Genomic DNA, 21,742 nt, shown 5'->3' on the forward strand with positions numbered 1-21,742 from the left:
AGATGATATAACACTACTGAGACAAGAGGTCCAAGATCTACAGGCTTCACTTAAGGTAATAATAAATATGACTCCACTTTGTGTGTGTGTGTGTGTGTGTGTGTGTTTCAGTTTAAAAGTCTCTTAAAATTTACTAATTAAAAAATCTTTTTCATTAGGAAGAAAAATGGTACTCAGAAGAATTAAAAAAAGAATTAGAAAAATATCAAGGACTTCAACAGCAAGTAATTGCTTTTTAAATACTTGAAGCATGTTCATTAGTTGTTTATTTTCATTGCTGAAAATTAAGCATAATACATTTTTGTAAGTAAGTGGCCTGATATAAATAGCTTTCTAATTCATTTCTGTGTTTAATAGCCTGCAATATATTCTTTGTATTTCTAATGAATGGAAATAAGAATATGAGAAGTGAAGATGTAACTTCTTAAAGATGTTACTAAGAATAAATTACCTATGTATCTCTTTTTTAAAATACCTTTATTTATTTATTTAGTTTAAATAATATTTTTTAGTTGTCAATGGACCTTTATTTTATTTATTTATATGTGGTGCTGGGAATCAGAACTCAGTGCCTCACACATGCTAGGCAAGCGCTCTACCACTGAGCCATAGCCCCAGCTAATACTTTTATTTTATTTGTTTTTATTTATTTTTATTATTTATATTTTTATTTTATTTTATTTATTTTTTTATGTGGTGCCAGGGATTGAACCCAGTGCTTCACGCATGCTAGGCAAGTGCTCTACAACTGAGCCAGAACTCTGGCCCCACCTATGAAATTTTTTTTTTATGTTGGGCTTATTTTATTTTTCTGGCAATATACTTAAATGGTTAAAAATATAAGTTCAAACAGTAATGAATCTCCTCCAAGCATTTGTGTTTGTGACAAATGGGAAATAAGTACAATGTCTGTTGAAAGGGAATTTGTTTATATTTTATGTTTGTGAAATTGATTTAAAACATGAGGAAGTTGTTCTACTAACAACATTAGGTTTTAAAAAACTGAATAAAGATCTATATGGGTACGCACATGCTCATGTACACATACAGTCCTTTGTCAATTGTGGGGATACATTCTGAGAAATGTGTTGTTTGGTGATTTTGTCATTGTGCAAACATAATAAAAGGCACATACACAAGGGCAGGATGGTCTATATGGTATAGCCTATTGCTCTTAGGCTATACACTTATACAGCATGTTGTTGTATTGAATACTGTAAGTAATTTTAACAAAATGGCATTTGTGAGGCTGGGGATATAGCTCAGTTGGCAGAATGCTTGCCTCACATGCACAAGGCCATGGGTTCTATCTCTAGCACCACACACACACACACACACACACACACACACACAAAAGACATTTGTGTATGTGAACAGAAAAGATATAGTAAAAATATGGAATATGGTATAGAAGATGAATAGTGATATGTGTTTATAGACCCCTTGCCTTGTATGAATTGAACTTACAGTACTGAATGTTGCTCTGGTGCGTCAGCAACTAAGTGGCAAGTGAATCTGAAGATCTAGGACATTACTGTATACTCCTGTCGACTCTGTAAACACTTAGGTCACATTAAAGTTTACAAAAATAATTTTCTTCAATAATACATTAACTTACTGTAACTATTCATTTTGTAAACTCTTTGACTCATATAATAACAGCTTAAAATACAAACACATTGTATTTGTTCTTTATTCTATAAGACTTTTTTTAAGTTTTAAACTTTTTTAGCCTTTAAACTTTTTTCTTAAAAATGAAGACACAGATCGTCTTGGCTTAACAGGGGCAGCGGCATCAGTGTCACTGTCTTCTACTTCTATATGTTGTCTCAGAGAGAAGGTCCTCAGGGGCAGTGACACATGTGGATCTCTCCTCTCATGTAATAGTGCATTCTTTGGGAATTCTTCCTGAAGGAACTGCTTGGCTCTATATTACTGTATTTTTTTTTCCTGCTTGGTTCTATATTACTGTATATATATTTTTTAAAGTGGAAAGTAGACTCTAAAATGACAACAAAAGTACAGTGTAGTAATTATATAAACTAGTAATAATCACTTACCTTCATTATCAAGTGTTAAGTACTGTATACAATTGTATATACTATACTTTTATATAACTGGCAGCATAGTAAATTTGTTTATACCAGCATTAAAACAACGCATGGGAAATGCATTGTATTATGATATTACATAACCTACAAAGTCACTAGATAAAAAATTTGAGTTCCATTATATTCTTGTGGAACCACTGTTATATATGTAGTCCATAATTGACTGGCATGTTTTATATGTGACTGTATATATACTGTATGAATTTAACTACATAACAATAGTACATAGGAAAAACCAGAAGAAAATCATGGTGGCATCAAAAGCAGTTATTTGTAAGTTGTTTTTAAATGACTTAACAAAATGATTTTTATGCTAAAATTATATTGCTATTATACTACCATTATGGGAAGCATCATAGAATAATGAATTTTTCCAAATTCGTATATAGTGTTTATTTGTAAGAATAAAGTAGACACTCTTCATTAATATTTATAATATTTTCATAAAGTAATAGTAATATCTGTATATATTATCTAAGCATGTTGTGACTTCCAATTAGGTTTTTTTCTTGCCTTTTAGTCTTTGCACTAAGAATTGTCATTTGAACTATGAAAGAGAAACAAATAAGTGACTAACAAAATATCAGTTTTATTACTATTTAAAGGCGTTTTTAAATTCACCTGCCTAAGCCTCCTGAGGCTTTTTTATTACTATTTAAAGGGGTTTTTAGTAATCTAAAATATTTTTACTTACTAATCAAACATGGGCTGTATTATTTTTTATACCTGAAAAGAGAGAGGAGAATTATTTTACTACATTTGAGATGACTATTATGCAGTTAATAGATTTAAATAAATTTTCCACAGTATAAGATAAAAAATTACCTTGATAGAAAATTTAACTTAGAAAAAATAATTCTTAGTAATCAATATGTATGAATCTAATACATAGAAAAACAAAAAGCTTTACTAGAAAATACCTTATTAAAATCTTTGAGATGCATGTAATTCTTTGAAGTATGAAAATAATGCTAAGGTAGTATATTATTTTACTCCTTATTTCTGAGGTAACTTAAACTTTAAGGCATATATTCTTTATTTCTGTTTCTTTTTAAAAATGATTTATTAAATTAAAACTATGCTTTTAGAACCTTTCTTTTCTTTCTTTTTTTTCCTTTTTCTTTTTGTGGTGCTGGGGATTGAACCCAGGGCCTTATGAAAGCAAGGCAAGCACTCTATCAGCTGAGCTATATACCCAGCCCTAAGCACCCCCAACTCCCCTTTTTTTAACCTTTGGGATCAAACCCAGGGCCCTGTGCATGCTAGGCAATTGTTCTACCATTGAGTTATGCCCCCTGCCCCTAAATCCAATATTTTTAGTGATGATAGTTTGATGACATATTTGGCTTATGTTAATTTTCAAATATTATAGATGTTTTATGTGGTTAAAGGAGATGATTTGGTATGATTTCATGAATCAAACATTTTATGGCCATATAAAAAATTTTTTCTTAGGTTCGTAGTGTTGAAAGAGGGGGGAAATATGTCAACACATTTCACAGGAAATAGTAGATGAGATACATTAATCACAGTGAGTAAGATCCTAAATTATTAATGTCTGATTGCTCAATTATGACGAAAACAGGTGTCTATAGGAATTTAAGTCTAGTTAAAATTTAAGATAAAGGTTTATGAGCATTGTCTTGGGAGTGATTCTTTCCAATATAGAGATCTGCAATGACTGGATTTCTTGCAGCAAGGGGACAGTGCAAGTGTTGATGGATGAGACTTTAAAGTTCAAAGGCTAACAGGGTGTGGACCTGTGACAGTTTGAGCTGTTGATCTTGGAGAGTGCTGTCTGCTGTAGCCTAAGCTGTCAAAATGTCTATCAAACTCATAGATTTATATATTTTGAAGTCCAGTAGTTGAGGTCACATATGGGGTGTGAAAAGTCAATTGTCACATTTGGAGGGAAGGGTAAGTCCTATTTATTTATTACTAAAGTTATAGAATTTAGGATGCTATCTATTGTCAGATTCATTACAGTTTCATATATATTAACATTCAAAATATTCTGTCTTATAACTGGTGAACTACAGGTAGGTCATTATGTTAGTTGGCCAATGGCACTTATAGATCTGGAAGAATAAGGACTTTAATTTTTACCAAAATCTTGCTATTTGACCTGACATGTAGCTTTTGGAGATTTCTAACATTGGCAATATACAGTATTGTCTTCTTTTAATGTATTTGTTTGTCTTTTGTTTTCATTGAGGAGGCTAAACCTGATGGATTGGTGGCTGATTCATCAGCAGGTAACTTTACTTAGAATAGATAGTTTTTCATTTTTCTTTTTCTTCTTTCTTATCCTTTTTTTTTTCCTCTCCTCTCCTTTGATGCTTGCTAAAGGAATTTTGTGGTTGTCCTTTGTAGCTCTAAAACATATTCTGTTTATGGTCATATTCTAGACTTAGAAAGTTATCTGTGTACTTAATAATTTAGTTAACTAGAAATAACCTTCTGGAGTATTATATCAATATGATTGTTTAATGAAAATTGAAGTCTATGTGAAGGAGTTATACAGTCTTTGTCCCTCCAAGCAAATTGATGGCACTAGCATCTTTGTAACTATCTTTATGTGGAGGAATGCTCAGTGACTAATTGAGATTATCTATTATATTTATGAAATCTCTTTTTGATGAGAATGAAGTAATATTAGATTGACTGCATGCTTAAACTGATTATTTTTTTTCAAATCCTGGATGTTCTTAACCACTTCAAATTTTATTTTACTTTAAAGCTACTTTTTTTTCAGAGGAGCAGGATATGTTACATCTGGCCATTTGATGGGTATAAGAAAATTACTATGAAATATGAAGTCAATATAACTTTTAAATATTTATAGATTTACAACAAATATTTATAGATTATTTGGAGGTGATTAAGTATTTCTTTGATTTGTTTTATGTTTATACATTATGATTTGTGCCATCAATGAATCAGATGTACTTAATTCTTGAAATATGAAAATACTCTACTTATAATAAACTCATGTTGATTGTCTTTACTATGACAGTGATTATGATATAAGTAATAATATTTAGTATATGTAATTAACATTGTATTTAAATAATGGCTACCCTTTTTTTTTGTATGTGGTAGAACTACAGTCTTTGGAACAACAATTAGAAGAGGCTCAAACAGAAAATTTTAATATTAAGCAAATGAAAGATTTATTTGAACAGAAAGCAGCCCAACTTGCAACTGAAATTGCAGGTAAATTGAATCAGAATTTTTTAGCTAATAAATTAGCCTCATTACATTTTCACCATTATATATCATAGGAAAAAAATAATTTTTCAGTGTGATAAAGGATTTGTTATAGACTATGGTGGTTATGAATGGAATTTAATATCATAGTTGTTTTATAAATGATTGTACTCTCACCTTCTCCCTTCAAAAGGCTTTTCTTTGTAATTTATTCTTGAAATTTAAAGAAGATAATTTTTTTTTCTTTTTTCTTCTACTGGGGATTGAACCCAGGGATGCTTTACTACTGAGTTACTTTCCTAGAACTTTTTTTTTTTTTTTTTAATTTTTAAATTTTGAGACTGGGCCTCTCTAAGTTCTTGAGGCTGTTCCCAATCTTGCAATTCACCTGCCTAAGCCTCCTGAGTTTCTGGGATGAACAGGTGTGTGCTACTATGCCCAGCTCATACTATGTATTTTTTAAAGTATATGCTTTTAGGTAAAATATTATATGTGACTAACTATTCTTTAAAATGCCTAATTAGTAGCAGTGTTGGGGGGAATGTATGTAGACAAAATCATTTTACTATTTTAACCTCATCATTTATGTAATCATAAGTATAATTTTATTGTGTATATTTATATCTATTTAAAGCATGTTAGTTGAAATTAGAGTGATGTACAGATATGCAGAGTAATATACAGGGATTTATATAAATTCTTTTTTTTTCAGAGATAATGTCATGAAACTAATTTTTATTACCATCTTTATTTAGATATAAAGTCAAAATATGATGAGGAAAGGAGCCTTCGAGAGGCTGCAGAACAAAAAGTAACACTTTTGACAGAAGAATTAAACAAAGAGGCAACTGCAATTCAAGATCTGAAGACTGAACTGGTAATTTAGAAACCATTTATTGGAATGTATTTTTAAAAATATCTTTTTAAATTAAAATGTACTGTGAGGAAATAGTTCTTGAAATTTCTAAATTAAAGTTTAGAAATATATACTCTGAAGAAATATCATTTTTTGGTACCAGGGATTGAAATCAAGGGCATTCGACCACTGACCATTGAGCCACATCCCCAGCCCTTTTTTGTATTTTATTTGGAGACAGGGTCTCACTGAGTTGCTAAGTACCTAGCCATTGCTGAGGCTGGCTTTGAACTCATGATCCTCCTGCCTTAGCCTCCTGAGCTGCTGGGATTACAGGCACACCCAGCTGAAGAAATATTTTTTTTTTCCAAAGTTTTGTTACCTCTCTTCAATATTATTTTTTTCTTCAGTGTTTAGTTAAGGACATCATCTAATTCCTTTTTCTAACACATCTATTTTCCTTTGTTTTCTATGTGGTTTTTAATATCTGTTCTTTGTCTTAAAAATTATCAATTGGATGTTTTAAAATTTTAAGCCATTGTAATTTTGTGAAGGCAGTAGGTAGAGAAGCAAATACATGTACAGATATAGTCATTCCATTGAAATGTGAAAATTGAAATAATTTGGATATTATTGTGAATATTAAAATAATAATATCTGAAATGTAAAAATAAGTTTGAGTAAACTGGAGGAAATAAAAATTCCCTATACTCTCCACCTACATATGTATACTACATGTGATTTTTTAAAATAAAAATGTTATGATATATAACATTACCTGAACATTTTTGTTGTTTCTATCTAAATACAATGTCTTTTTAAAGTATTTTTCATATTTACATATTTGATCCTGACATTCCTTCCCAAATTTTTTAAAAAAATTTTATTTTATGGCAGTTCAGGGGTTTAACCCGCGGGTGCTCTCCCACTGAGCCATATCCTCAGACCTGGCTTTGAACTGGTGATCCTCCTGCCTCAGCCTCCTGAGTTGCTGAGATTACAGGTGTGCGTCACCACAGCTAGCTAACAATCTTGAATCTATCCTAGACTTCTTTGTTCCTTAATTTAGCACCCAATAAATATATGGGTAAATGAATCAACTACATGCAACCTGCTATAAACCCTACTTGTTCTTACATCTGTTCCTTTTTTTTTGGTTTTTGTAGTACTAGGGATCTAACACAGGGCCTTAAGAACGCCAGACAATTGCTGAACCACTGAGCTATGTTCCTTTTTCATTTTTATTACCAGTTTCCTAGGATAGAAAAAATAAGGCACGTAGCATTTACTAAGTTGTTGTTATTTCCAATGTATGCTGTTTGCGAAGGAAAGGAAAGCAAATGAAGAACTAAAGATAATTGTGAATTTGCTAGATTGTACCTTCAGTGGTAATATTGTTAAATGCAAGAGAGTGAGAAGAGGAGGTGGCTTATTAGGAGAGAGAGATCAGTGTTTAATTTTCAGAGTCCAAAAATTGATAGGATTATCTTCATTTTGATTTCTTTTTAGTAAATTCATTCTAAAAATGTATATTATTTTAGTTTTTTACTGTAATTTTTAATTAAAATGTGTAACTTCACAGCTTCAGAGACCTGGTATAGAAGATGTTGCTGTGCTAAAGAAAGAATTGGTCCAAGTTCAAACTCTAATGGATAATATGACCTTGGAGCGTGAGAGAGAATCTGAAAAACTCAAAGATGAGTGCAAAAAGTTACAAGTAGAATATGCTAACTCAGAGGTAATGATACTAGCTTAGATAGTGCATACTGTTGAATAAAACCAAGATTTGGGATTTTTCCAAGTGGCTTTTCAAAATACTATTTGCTTCATTTGATATGAAAAATATTTGTGTATAGTTATAGTGGTCTGACAGTCATATATGTTTAACTTTTATCTTATAAAACTAGCGCCTAAGTTGCTGAGACTGACTTTGAATTTGGGAACCTACTGTCTCAGCTTCCGAGCCCCTGGGATTACAGGCATCGCCACCGCACCCTACGAATATGAATTATTTTTATTAGATCTGCCTGCCTTCTGGTATTTTCAAATTAAAAAAAATCTGTACTCTCTTTTGATTTATAATTTTCTTTAAATATTATTAAAATTTTAAAATAAATGTTGATGCTTTTAGAGCACAAGACCTTTCCCAGCTGAGAGTTATGGAGTTATACATATACTTGATAAGTAAGAATATTAACAAGGAAAAGAAATTTATATATTTAGTTCCATTTGTAAAAATATATGCAGAAACTTACATAACTTGGTAATGAGAAATTATTCCTGAAAAATATTTTAAGAATTATTATAAGTTTAATTTGGAACTATTTTAAACAAACTTATGTTTTTATTCATTTAGATTAAATTATCTAAAAGGCAAAAAGAAGATCATTTAAAATGAAAAAGTTATGACTAGAGTTATAAAAGATTTGAATGTGAAAGAATTCAGTGTCTCCCTTTATCCTAAAGGAGGGCTAACTGAAGGAAAGAATATATATGATTTATTTTTATAGAAAAGATGTTTCTGGGAAAGAAGGAAAATGACTTAAAAATCAATTGTTTTACTTCTTCTTTTTTTGATTTTTTTTTTTTTTTTAGTTGTAGATGGTCACAGTACCTTTATTTTATTTGTTTATTTCTATGTGGTGTCGGGGAATGAACCCAGTGCCTCATGCATGCTAAGCAAGTGCTGTACCACTGAGCTACAACTCTGGCTTCAATTGTTTTACTTATTAACTCTGTTGAAGTTTTCATAAAAAGTTTTCATTTTAGGTATTTAAAATAAATTTAGTCTTGCCAAGTACTTGAATAGGTAATTTAATATTTCACTATATTTTCCGTGAAACAAAGAAGATATTTATTCTTTACTTACTTAGTAATAGGTACATAATGAGGAATGAGACCTCAGGCAATGTTAAAATATTTGTAATAACTTTAAGAAGTGGTAGTATCATTCAGGCTAATATTACTATTAGAATTGAACTCTTTGAGCATCACTAGGTTTTAGATACCATGTTGGGCACTTTAACAAATGTGGTTTCATTTGTTTCTTAAAACTCCATTTAGTTAAGTATTAGATCTGTTTTACACAGAGGAGCCTAAAGCTCAGTTAGGTTAAGTAACTTGTTCATAGTCATGTACCTAATATAAAGACTAGGGTTTTAAACCAGGTATCATCCAAAGCCTGTAGTACGTTGTCTCCTATTTTAGGTGGCTTAATGTTTGCCTTATAAGCAAAATTGTACCATCAATCTTGTCCTAATATTCATTATTATTACTTTAAATTTTTTTGCAATATTCTATGTTGTAATATTTGTGTTGAGTAATAGCTTAAAATATTTTTGAGCTGTATTTTACTCCATTTGCATATGAAAAATTATTGTCTAATTGCTTCATCTCACTTATTTTTTTATAACTCCATTTTTTTTTTTTAGTTTCTACTTTGACTATGTGTCATATATTTTTTAATTTATTAAAATTCAGTCCTATTTGTTCTCAAGTGGGTTGGTCATTATGCATTTAAAGAATTTAGGAGAAAAATTTTTATTATGGACATTGCTTTTACTGAATCTCAGTATTGGCATCAGAAACAAACACATTAACAGAAATTCAAGAAGCTAAAGATGTAAGGATTTATTTGACTAGTATTACTAGTTGGGGCTGAAGATATATAATGTAGTGTACATTATTAAATGTCTTTAGGTTTATTACTTTAATTGGACATATACCTTGAGAATTAGTTGACTTTGTATTTATATTTTTAAAAGCATATTTTTTATTCTAAAAGTTTTCAACTAATAATTGGCTGTTTTATAGATTAGAAATTGAGAATTTAAAGATTTCAAAAGTATTAATTTAAAAATTTGCATCATTGAAAATATCAGCTATATTCCATTTATATTTGGTGTGGTTTTTATTGAAAACAATTTTTAAAGAATTTTATCTGTCTTTCAAATAAACTTATTTACATCTTAGTTTTAAGAGTAAGAATGTTTATATAGGTATGGAATAACTGTTTATGTTTTAGCTATTAAAAAGAGTATTTAAATATTTTTAAGTATGCTAATTTAAGATATTAGTTTTTAAGGTATGTTTGGACATTTTTTATTGTGTATTCAATGTATAATTTTGTCAGTCTTGTGTTCCACATTTCATCCATCATTTTATTATTTTTTTGTGCTTTCTAATGGAGATGCTTAAATTTGAGGTAATGTGTTTATAGAAGGCTTTTTGATATTAGTGCTAACCTAACTTTCTATTGTCATATGGCAGTTTTGTGTTTTAAGGCAATCTCATATCTTCAAAGACATGCTTGTTTTTGTTTTGTTAATCAGCAAAATTTCAACCAATGTAAAATGATTACTTACTTATAGTAGTAAATACATAATTTTAATTCTAAAACAATGAGCAGAATGTTTGTTTGAAATGTTTCTTAATCATTTTATAATTTAAAGATTTTAGTAAAAATTTAATGTTGAATAATATAGCATCAAGGAACTGCAAACTATTTTATAGGGACTAATATGCTGTTTCAATGGGAATAAATATCTACTAAATCTTTGGAGGTATAATGACTCATTCCTTTCGGAAGTATTTTTTTGGATTATGCTAAGTGGCAGGAAGTATTTTAGGTGTGGAGAATATAGCACTGAATAAGTTAATGTCTGTTCTTATAAGGTTGATATTCTTTTGTGAAAGTCAAACAATATCTAAGTAAACCAATCATTATAGACAAGTAATGAACATGTGCTATGAAGAAGGGGGAAAATGCAGGATATGGGCAGTAGGGAAATTAGGAATAACATGGGGGCAGTTTTAGAATGGTCAGGGACCATCTCAAGGAGGATATGAGTGAGAAGGAGTAAATAAGAATGAGGGTGCAGCCTTGGGGCTGAGGATTCCTGAGAAGTTATGGCCTGTAAAGTGGGAAGAAAAGTTAAGGTGGCAAGGGCACAGATGTTTGAATTTTACTCATGGGGAAGTTGAAAGAAGAGAGTATTTTATTTCCTTTGACATTTTTGTCTTTTTTAGGTTTATTTTTTCCCCAAATATAAACATGTCACATCATCATTGTAAAAGATTAAAATGATTCATAATTTACAATAGGAAAAGGGAAAGTATATGACTCACTTTCTTCTCCTCCCTCACAATCGAAATCTCAGTTTTAATATGTCTCATCCTTATTATAAAGTTTATTCAGTGATAAAGAATAGAGACAACGAAAATAACAAACTTTAAGAATGTGAAAAGTAAAACTAGCAAGCATTTCAAGAAATACAGATTTCTTTTGTTAATATCATTTTCAGGAAACCAAGCAGTAGGTGGTCTTTCAAATGGTTGAGCTTTAGTATATAGAAAGTTTGTATTTTTAGGATCTTTGTTTAACTAACTTTCTCTTATATTATTATATGTTCATGCTTTATATTTACTTGTTTTAAAAGGAAAAGCTCATGTTATTGAAATTAGGAGAAACGTAGACATAACTTGCTTATCCTCTTTAAATTCAAGAGGATTGAAGTATAGAGTTTCCATACCAGTGAACTGAAGTTTGCTGTTTGATGCTTACCTCAGACAACGTTTCATTTTGTGTATTATTAGATAAACGGTGTTGTACATGTTAGATAAAATTTTAAATTTAATTTCAAGCCCAAAATAATGTGATGTTGTTGTGAGGGTGGTAGGACAAAGAATCAACTTGAAGGTTCCAAGTGTTATTTCAATTTAACTACTACAACAACAAAAAATTGATAATCTTAAAACCTTTGTGTACTTCTCTTTCCTTTTTAAATTTAGTTTACTCTAATTTTTATTTTATTTTTTTAGGCTACAATAAGCCAGTTAAGGAGTGAACTTGCCAAAGGTCCCCAGGAAGTTGCTGTATATGTGCAGGAATTACAAAACCTTAAAGGTTCAGTTCATGAGTTAACACAAAAAAATCAGGTGAGGATTTTAAAGCTACATATATTTGTTAATTGATTTTATGTCTTAAATTTTAGTTTTGTGTGTCTTATTTATATGATAGAACAAAATGTCTGATTCTATGTGAGTGTGTATGTGTGTGTATATTTTAGTGCTAAATATATTCACCTGGTTGTACAAACTAATCTCCAGAATTCTTTTGATCTTGCAAAACCAAAACTTTGTAACCATTAAACAACTCTCTAGTAGTCCCATTCTGAGTTCCTGGCAACCACCATTCTATCTCTTTGAATTTTGCTGTTCTAAGTATTTCTGAAAGTGTTATCATTGAGTATTTTTCTTTCTGTGACTGTCTTATTTCATTTAATAAAATGTCCTGAAGGTTCATCCATGTAACTGTGTCAGAATCTACTTTTTAAGGCTAAATAATATAACGTTCTTTGTATTTAACATACTATCCATTCATCTGTCGATGGATATTTGGGTTTCTTCCGTCTTTTTGACCATTCTGAATAATACTCTGAATGTAGATATACAGTTACTTTTTTGTACCCTTGTTTCAGTTCTATTGTGCATGTGTATGTGTGTGTCTGTGTATATAGTGTAAGGTAAGGGTCCAATTTCATTCTTTTGCATATTGATATTCATTTTCCCCTGCAACATTTGTTGAAAAGAATGCCCTTTATCCATTGAATGGTCATGACACTCTTGTTAAACGCACACAATACACATACATGTATATTACATTCAGAAGTGAAATTGCTGGATCATATAGTAATTCTATTTTTAATTTTTTAAGAAATCACTACCTTTTTACTTTCCCTTTTCCTTTATACAGTGTACAAAGGTTATAGTTTCTTCACATCCTTGTTAATATTTGTTACTCTTTTATTTTTCTGAGAGTAACTATTTTAATGGGTGTAAGGTAGAATCTTGTGGTTTTAGTTTACATTTCTCTATTAAATAGTATCCTGAGAATCTTTTCTTGTGCTTGCTGCCTATATAATTATAATGTTTTTTTTTCTTTTCTGTGGTATTGGGAATTAAACCCAGGATGCCCCACTACTGAGCTATATCCCCAGCCTTTAAAATTTTTTAGTTTGAGACAGAATCTTACTAAATTGCACAGGGCTGGCTTTGAACTTGTGATCTTTCTGCCTCAGCCTCCGAAATAGCTGGGATTACAGGCATGTGCCACTGTGCCCAGCTATTTTCCTTTTTGTTACTGAGTTGTAAGAGTTCTTTATACATTCTGAATATTAACCCTGTATCAGATATATAATTTGCTGCAAGTACAACTCCTTATCAAATATTTGATTTGCAAAGCCTTTTCACTCTTTGCTTCTCTTGATGTACAAAAATTTAAAATTTCAGCTTGGTCTAGTTTTTCTATGGTTACTTTTGTTGCCTATGATTTGAGCGTCGTATCCAAGAAATTTTATCATGAATATTTTCCTTCAAGAGTTTTATAGTTTTAGGTCTCATGTTTAGGTCTTTAATCCATTTTGAGTTAATGTTTGTATGTGGTGTAAAGTAAGGGTCCGATTTTATTCTTTTGCACATTGATATTCATCTTTCCCCAGCAACATTTGTTGAAAAGACTGTTCTTTCCCCATTGACACTCTTGATAAAAATTATTTGGCTATTGTCATAATCTTTGTATTCCAATAACAAAATGCCATAACCTGAATAGTTTTTGATTAACATAAACTATTATTTTTCCCCTTATTCTGGAGACTGGAATGTCCAAGATCCAAAATCTGCACTGGCAGATTTGGTATTTGGTAGGTGATTCATCTCCCTGAGTAATCTATCTATCTATCTATCTATCTATCTATCTATCTATCTATCTATCTATTTATTTCTGTGGTGGTACATTGAAATTAGGGTCTTGAGCTTGTGAAGCAAGCTGCATCCTGCTGAGCTACATTTCTAGCCCTGAGGCTTCTTTTATAAGGGCGATATCTTATTCATGACCTAATCGCCTCTCAAAGACTGCACCTCTTCATACCATCTCTTTAGGGGTTAGGCTTTCAAAGTATGCTTTTTAGGAGGACACAGCATTGAGACTATAGTAACTAGATGTGTGAAAGTTTATTTGTGGTCTCTTTATTACACTGATCTCTATGTCTTTGTGTCAGAACCATAGTGTTTTGAGTAGTATAGCTTTATAAGTTTTGAAATTAGAAAGTGTGAGACCTCCAACTCTGTTTTTTTTCCTTGTATTTTTTAACATTAATATTTTCTGCCTTGTTTCTTTATAAAAGGTTAATAGTGAATATTTAATTATAGTGTGAGGGATTATTGGTATTAAAACTTTTTTTCCCATGTCTTTACTTTTTTTTTTTTTGTGGTAGAGAGTATTAAACTCTTTTATTCAAAGGTATGTTGAAGGTTGGCTCTGCTTAATAACTTAAAACTAATAGTTTGTTGAACTATAATGGGAAAGCCAAGAAAGAAAAAGAAAATGATACTAAGGAAAAAAGAGATAAATACAATTATCTATAAATATTAAGCCTCCTGCCGACAGCCATGTGAATGAGCTTGGAAACACATCCTTCAAATCTAGTCAAGTCTTCATAATCTGTAACTTTAGTCCATAGCTTATTACAACCCTATGAGAGACTCTGAGGCAGAATCACTCACTTAGCTGCTGATTCTCAAAAACAATGTGAGAGAATAGATACTGTTTTAAGATGCTACTGCTGAGATTGAGAGTATTTTATTGATTGTGCCTTTGGCTAGCACTCTTTACGTTCACAACATTATTAAAGACTACAAAGAACTTATTTTTGAGGGGATAAGAGGAAGTTATATCAATGGATACTTATATATTATAAATTAAAAAGAAAAATTAGCAAACATTATTATTTAAAAACAACTCATAAATATTAATATAACTATTCTTAGAAAAATAGATTATTTTTCAAAACACAAGAATTCAGTAAGAATAATGAAATCTTTACAAACCTCTTTAATGTCTGGTTTAATTTAGGATGGATACTTATGCTTCTATGTTCAGTCTGTCATGATGTTTAAAGTATATGAAGAAAATTTAGTCTCATGCACATATGTAGTTGGAAAAGGGTGGAATGTTTTAATATCTTTGTGAGATAATTGTAGCTATTTTTATCTGATACTGTACTAAAATCTGATAAGTGATAATTTCTCAAAGTTTAATTGCAATGTTTGAGCCCAGGGTAGAGTATACTTTTTTGTACCCTGTAACATTAAAATTTATTGGTTCATCTTGCTTTTTGAATGGATCTTTTGCTGTGCATCATACATCAGTCACATGGCAAATATCTGTTCACTGAGATACTCAGATTTTTCACATGTTGATACATTTCATTGTACAATATAAACACAATCATATTATCAGTATCACCATCATTCCTAGGGTAGGCTTTCAGCATGAGGAAGCTGTCACGCTCATAGAGGTGGACACAAGTTTCTGTAAATTGGAAACTTCATTTAAAAGCCTGAATTTTAATATTGGCATTAAATTCTACCAATTATATTCCTTGATTTGACAGGTTATCTTTCTACTCAAGTAATTGGTAGAATTGTCATTCTTTCCAAAGAAAAATAATGTTTCAAAAAAGTGGTCAGTTCAGTTTATAACTCAATTATGAGTATTTTTTCTTTTGTAGCTGTATTATATTTTGGTATGCATTAGAAGTGGTTCATTTTTACCTCCTATTTTTCAGAGTTTTCTTTTCCCTTGCTACTGTAAATTTTACTGCTATGGACATTCATGTATCAATATTGTGCATTGTGAAAAAATTTCCTGTGTTATATACCCACAAGTAAATTTGCAGAGTTGTAGGCTACATACATGTTGAAACTGATGTTTATCATCAGTGAGGTATTTTTGAAATACTAAACTACTATAAAAGACATGATTTGACATTGATAAATGAAATAGACAGCCATATAATCAAGCAAAGATTATGTATATAGTGGTCTCTCTGTATCCATTAGACACTAGTTCCAGGACCCCTGCCCCATACCAAAATCCTTGGGTGCTCAAGTTTTTTATATAGAATGTAATAATATTTGCATTAACACACATCATTCTATCTTGTTGAAGGGCATTGAAGTTGGTTACATAGTTTAGCTGTTGTGAATTAAGCTGCTATAAATATTGATGTGACTGCATCACTGTAGTATGCTGATTTTAAGTCCTTTGGGTATAAACCTAGGAGTGGGGTAACTGGGTCAAATGGTCATTCCATTTGAAGTTTTCTGAGGAATCTCCATACTGCTTTCCATTGTGGTTGCACCCATTTGCAGTCCCACCAGCAATGTATAAGTGTACCTTTTCCCCCATTCTTGTCAACATTTATTATTGTTTGTAATCTTGATAATTGCCATCCTGACTGGAATGAGATGATATCTTAGAGTAGTTTTGATTTGCATTTCTCTAATTGCTAAAGATGATGAACATTTTTTTCATATCTTTCTTGACCACTAGTATTTCTTCTTCTGTGAGTATCTGTTCAGTTCCTTAGCCCATTTATTGATTGTGTTATTTGTTTTTTTTTTGATGTTAAGTTTTTTGAGTTCTTTATATATCCTGGAGATTAGTGCTGTATCTGAGGTGTGTGTGGTAAAGATTTTCTTCCATTCTGTAGGCTCTATCTTCACATTATTGATTGTTTCCTTTGCTGAGAAGCTTTTTAGTTTGATTTTCCATCCCATTTATTCTTTTTTTTTAAATATATTTTTTTAGTTGTGTATGGACTCAATGCCTTTATTTGTTTTTATGTGGTGCTAGATTTGGACCCAGTGCCTCACACTTGGGAGGCAAGTGCTCTACTGAGCTACAACTCCAGCTCATTTATTGATTCTTGGTTTATTTCTTGAGCTTTAGAAGTCTTCTTAGGGAAGTCAGTTCCTAAGCTGACATGATGAAGATTTGGACCTATCTTCTTTTCTGTTAGGCTCAGGGTGTCTGTTCTATTGCCTAAGTCTTTGATCCACTTTGAGTTGAGTTTTGTGCAGAGTTAGAGATAGGGGTTTAATTTTATTTTGTTACCTATGGATTTCCAGTTTTCCTAGCACTATCTGTTGAAGAGACTATCTTTTCTCCAATGAATATTTTTGGAACTTTTGTCTAGTATGAGAATTGTATTTATGTGAGTTTATGTTTGTGTGTTCTATTCTGTACCATTGGTCTATGTATTTGTTTTGGTGCCAATACCATGCTGTTTTTGTTACTATGGCTCTGTTATATAGTTTAAGGTCTTGTATTGTGATTCCTCCTTCTTTATTCTTCTTCCCAATAGCCTCAAAAAAAAAAAAAAAAAAAAAAAACAACTTGGGAATTAATCTAACAAAAGAGGGGGGGGGACCTCTACAAAGAAAACTACATAATACTAAAGAAAGAAATTGAAGAAGACTTTAGAAGACTGGAAGATCTCCCAAGCTCTCTTGGACAGGCAGAATTATTATTGTCAAAATGGCCATACTACCAAAAGCATTATACAGATTTAATACAACTCCTTTTAAAATCCCATTGACATTCTTCACAGAAATAGAAAAAACAATCATGAAATTCATTTGGAAAAATAAAAGACCCAGAATAGCCAAAGCAATCCTTAGCAAGATTCATCACTGATGTATAAGAACATGTTTGATTTATGGGTGTTGATTTTATATCCTGCTACATTGCTGAATTTATTTACTAGTTCTAGAAGTTTTCTGGTGGGATTTTTTTGGATCTTCTAAATATAGAATCATGTTTTGGCAAATAGTGATAATTTGAGTTCCTCTTTTCCTATTTGTATTTCTTTAATTTCCTTCTTCTAATTGCTCTGGCTAGAGGTTCAAGGATTATGTTGAATAGAGTGGTGAAAAAGGGCATCCTTGTCTTGTTCCAGTTTTTAGAGGGAATGCTTTCAATTTTTCTCCATTTATAATGATGTTGGCCTTGAGTTTAGCACATACAGCTTTTATAGTGTTTAGGTATTTTCCTATTATTCCTAGTTTTTCTAGTGTTTTGAACATAATAGGGTGCTGTATTTTGTCAACTACTTTTTCTGCAGCTATTTAAAAGATCATATGATTCTTGTTTTTAAGTCTATTGATGTGATGAATTATGATTATTGATTTCCATATTTTGAACCAACCTTGTATCTATGGGATGAACCCCACTTGATCATGGTGCACTATCTTTTTTAATATGTTTTTGTATGAGATTTTCTAGGATTTTATTGGGAATTTTTGCATCTTTGTTCTTCAGTGGTATTAGTCTCAAGTTTTCTTTCCTTAATGTGTCTTTGTTTGGTTTTGGTGTCAGGGTAATACTAGCCTCATATAATGAGTTTGGGAGTGTTTCCTCCTTTACTATTTCATGGAATAATTTGAGGAGTATTGGTGTTAATTCTTTTTTAAAGGTCTTGTAGAACTTGACTGAGAATCTGTCTGCCTGGGCTTTTCTTGATTGGTAGGCTTCTGGCATCTTCTATTTCATTGCTTGAAATTGATCTGTTTAAATTGTAAGTCCTCTGATTCAGTTTGGGTAGGTCATATGTCTTTAGAAATCTGTTAATGTCTTCAAGATTATCTATTTTATTGGGAGAATAAATTTTCGAAATAGTTTCTAATTATCTTCTGTGTTTCAGTAGTGTCTATTGTGATTATTCCTTTTTTATCACAATTTTTAGTAATTTAAGTATTCTCTTTCTCTTCATTGGCATGGCTAAGGGTTTATCAATTTTATTTTTTCAAAGAACCAGCTTTTTGTTTTGTCAATTTTTGAATTGTTTTGATTTCATTGATTTCATCTCTGATTTTAATTATTTCTGGTCTTCTGCTTTTAGTGTTGATTTGTTCTTCTTTTTCTAGGGTTTTATGATGTAATGTTAGGAAATTTATTCATTCACTTTCTATTCTTTTAATGAATGAGCTCAATACAATGAACTTTAAGCACTGCCTTCATAGTGTCTCAGAGATTTTGATATGCTGTATCAGTGTACTCATTTACCTCTAAGTATTTTCTATTTCATCATTGATTTTTTTTTTTTTTTGCTATCCATTCATTATTGAGTAGCACATTATTTAGTCTCCAGGTTTTAGAGTAGCTTCTCTTAGTTTATTGTTGATTTCTATTTTCATTCAATTACAATCTGACAGAATGCAGGATATTATCTGTTTTTCTGTATTTACTAAGAATTTGCTTTGTGGCATAAGATATGGTCTATTTTAGAGAAGGATCTGTATGCTGCTGAGAAGAAAATGTTTTTGCTCATTGATGGGTGAAATATTTCATTTATGTCTGTTAAGTCTAAATTATTGATAATATTATTTAGTTCTATTTTGTAGTTTATTTAGAGACATGGTCTCACTGAGTTGCTTAGTGCCTTGCAGTTGCTGAGGCTGGCTTTGAACTCCCAATTCTCCTGTCTCAGGCTCCCAAGCCACTGGTATTTCAGGCTGTGCCACTGTGCCACCCAGCTGTTCCTCCTAGTTTTGAAGGTCTGGGTTGAGAAATCAGCTGAAATCCGAATTGGTTTGCCCTTATATATGATCTGATATTTTTCTCTCACAGCCTTTAAAATTCTATCCTTGTTCTGTATATTAGTCATTCTCATTATAATGTGCCTTGATGTGGGTCTGTTGTAATTTTGTACATTTGAGACCCTGTAAGCCTCTCGTATTTGATTTTCCATTTCATTCTTTAGATTTGGGAGATTTTCTAATATTATTTCATTGAACAGATTGTGTATTCCCTTGGTTTGTATCTGTGTGCCTTCATTCATCCTGATAAATCTTAAATTTGGTCTTTTTGTGTTATCCCATAATTCTTGGAAGTTCTCTTCATGGTTTATTACCATTTTCTCTGCATAGTCAACTTTATACTTTTTAGATTTTATATTTTGTCTTCATTGCCTGAGTTTATGTTTTCTAAGAGGTCTAGTCTGTTGGTGATGCTTTCCATTTAATTTTTAATTTAGCTTATTGATTCCTTCATTTCATGGATTTCTGCTTTTCAGAATTTCTATTTCTTTATTTGAAGTGATCTTTTACCTCCTGAAATTTATCTCTGATTTCACTCCTTACGTTATCCTTTATGTCATGGATCAGTTTAACTATGTATTTTGTAAACTCCTTCTTTGACATTTCTTCTACTTTGTTGCATTGGATTCTATTATTGGACCATCTTGGTTTATTTGGAGTGCCTTATTCCCTTGTTTTTTCATGTAGTTTGTGTAACTTCCCATCTAGCAGTGTATATCTGAGGCAGTACAGTGTCTACCCTGTATACTTATAGTGTCCCTGAAGGTTTCCAGAACTTCACCTTCAAGGGGAGACCAATATTAATAGCACCCAATGAAAACAATATACAGCCTAAACCAAATAGCTCCTAGTAAGATTTCTACAGTTTTTTCACATTAAACAGAAATGGTGTGTTCAATTATTCTCTACAATATAAATAGTAATTTTGCAAAAGGAGTTTACAATTTCTAATAGTGAACAAAGAGAACAGAAGTGGTGTAGGATGTGATATGTATGAGGAAGGAGGAGAGAAGATTGAAGTAAAAAAATATTATAGGAAGCATGAAAGAGGAATTAATAGAGGTTGGCTGTTAGTAGGAGAAAAGCAAGAAAGAGAATTCAGGGAAACAGATGAGTGAGAGGAAAAGTATATATAAAGTCAAAAAGGAAAAAGTTAAAAAGTAAAAATAAAAGAATACACAACAAAACTGGAATATACAATTCAGACATCCCAGACTTCAATAAATTGATGCATGAAAAATATTTGATTTCCAAAATGGTAGAAGAGTGTGTGTGTGTGTGTGTGTGTGTGTGTGTGTGTGTGTGAGAGAGAGAGAGAGAGAGAGAGAGGATCTTGATGGAAAAACAAACAATTGCACCTTCCCTTCTCTGTTGATAGGTGGGGTCATCTGGAGTTTGATGGCGGCTCCATTCTCAGGACAGTGAGGGTTTCTAGGGTGGGAGGGTTAATACTGGAGGCAGAATTCCTGGAGGCAGGGTATAGCAATTGCCTATCCACATTGGAAGACTACACCCCAGGAATCTGCTTCAGGTTCCACACATGTGATGTAGGAACCTGATCTTATCCCCTTATCTTGCCGAGGACACTAGAATTCCTGGTCTCTGATTTAGTCTCCAAACTAGATCACTTCTGTCCCCACCCTTTTGAATTTCTGATCAGGGAATTCTCTACCAGGAGGTCCTGAGGGCTGGGTTCTGGGTGCCTGTGTCAGAGGACTGTTCTATATCATGGATCATGACCAGGTGCTGAGACCTTCGGGTTGGCCACATAGCTGCAAGCAATAGGCCTGGTTGGGGGCTAGGGAGGGCTTGGAAGACTGGGGATTGGAGACCCGGAGATCCCTGTTGGTTGCTGGGCTGAAGCTGGACCTGGCAGGATGCTGGATTAGGGAGGGAGTCATCCCCAGGCTCCAGGATTTGTGGGGCTGGGGAGAGCCCAGCTTTCTCCAGCCCCTCTAACCTTTATTCACCTGAGCGAAATGCTCTCAGTTTCTAACTTTCCCCTGGATTGCTAGGCTCATACAGGCCCATGCAGACTTAGGTGCAAACTCACAGATCTGGGTTTCAGTTTCCATAGGCTCTGCCACACTGCAGTCCCAAGATGGCTCCTGGATTGCAGATGATC

The 21,742-nt window shown here is 31.9% G+C and overlaps 1 protein-coding gene across 1 annotated transcript in view; it reads left to right on the forward strand.

Moving 5' to 3' along the window:
• The window catches only part of Eea1 (early endosome antigen 1), a 134,632-nt gene that overhangs the window by 56,160 nt on the left and 56,730 nt on the right, over positions 1–21,742 (forward strand). Inside the window, exons 4-10 of the mRNA XM_046419306.2 lie at positions 1–55; positions 159–224; positions 4,327–4,366; positions 5,214–5,327; positions 6,077–6,198; positions 7,760–7,915; positions 11,998–12,114. Of these exons, the coding sequence (XP_046275262.1) occupies positions 1–55; positions 159–224; positions 4,327–4,366; positions 5,214–5,327; positions 6,077–6,198; positions 7,760–7,915; positions 11,998–12,114 (670 nt within the window). The remainder of the gene's footprint in view (positions 56–158; positions 225–4,326; positions 4,367–5,213; positions 5,328–6,076; positions 6,199–7,759; positions 7,916–11,997; positions 12,115–21,742) is intronic.

Source organism: Marmota monax, unplaced genomic scaffold, assembly GCF_021218885.2.
Source record: "Marmota monax isolate L192 unplaced genomic scaffold, Marmota_monax_Labrador192_F-V1.1 WCK01_AAM20220418_F8-fsc00036, whole genome shotgun sequence".
NCBI lineage: Eukaryota > Metazoa > Chordata > Mammalia > Rodentia > Sciuridae > Marmota > Marmota monax.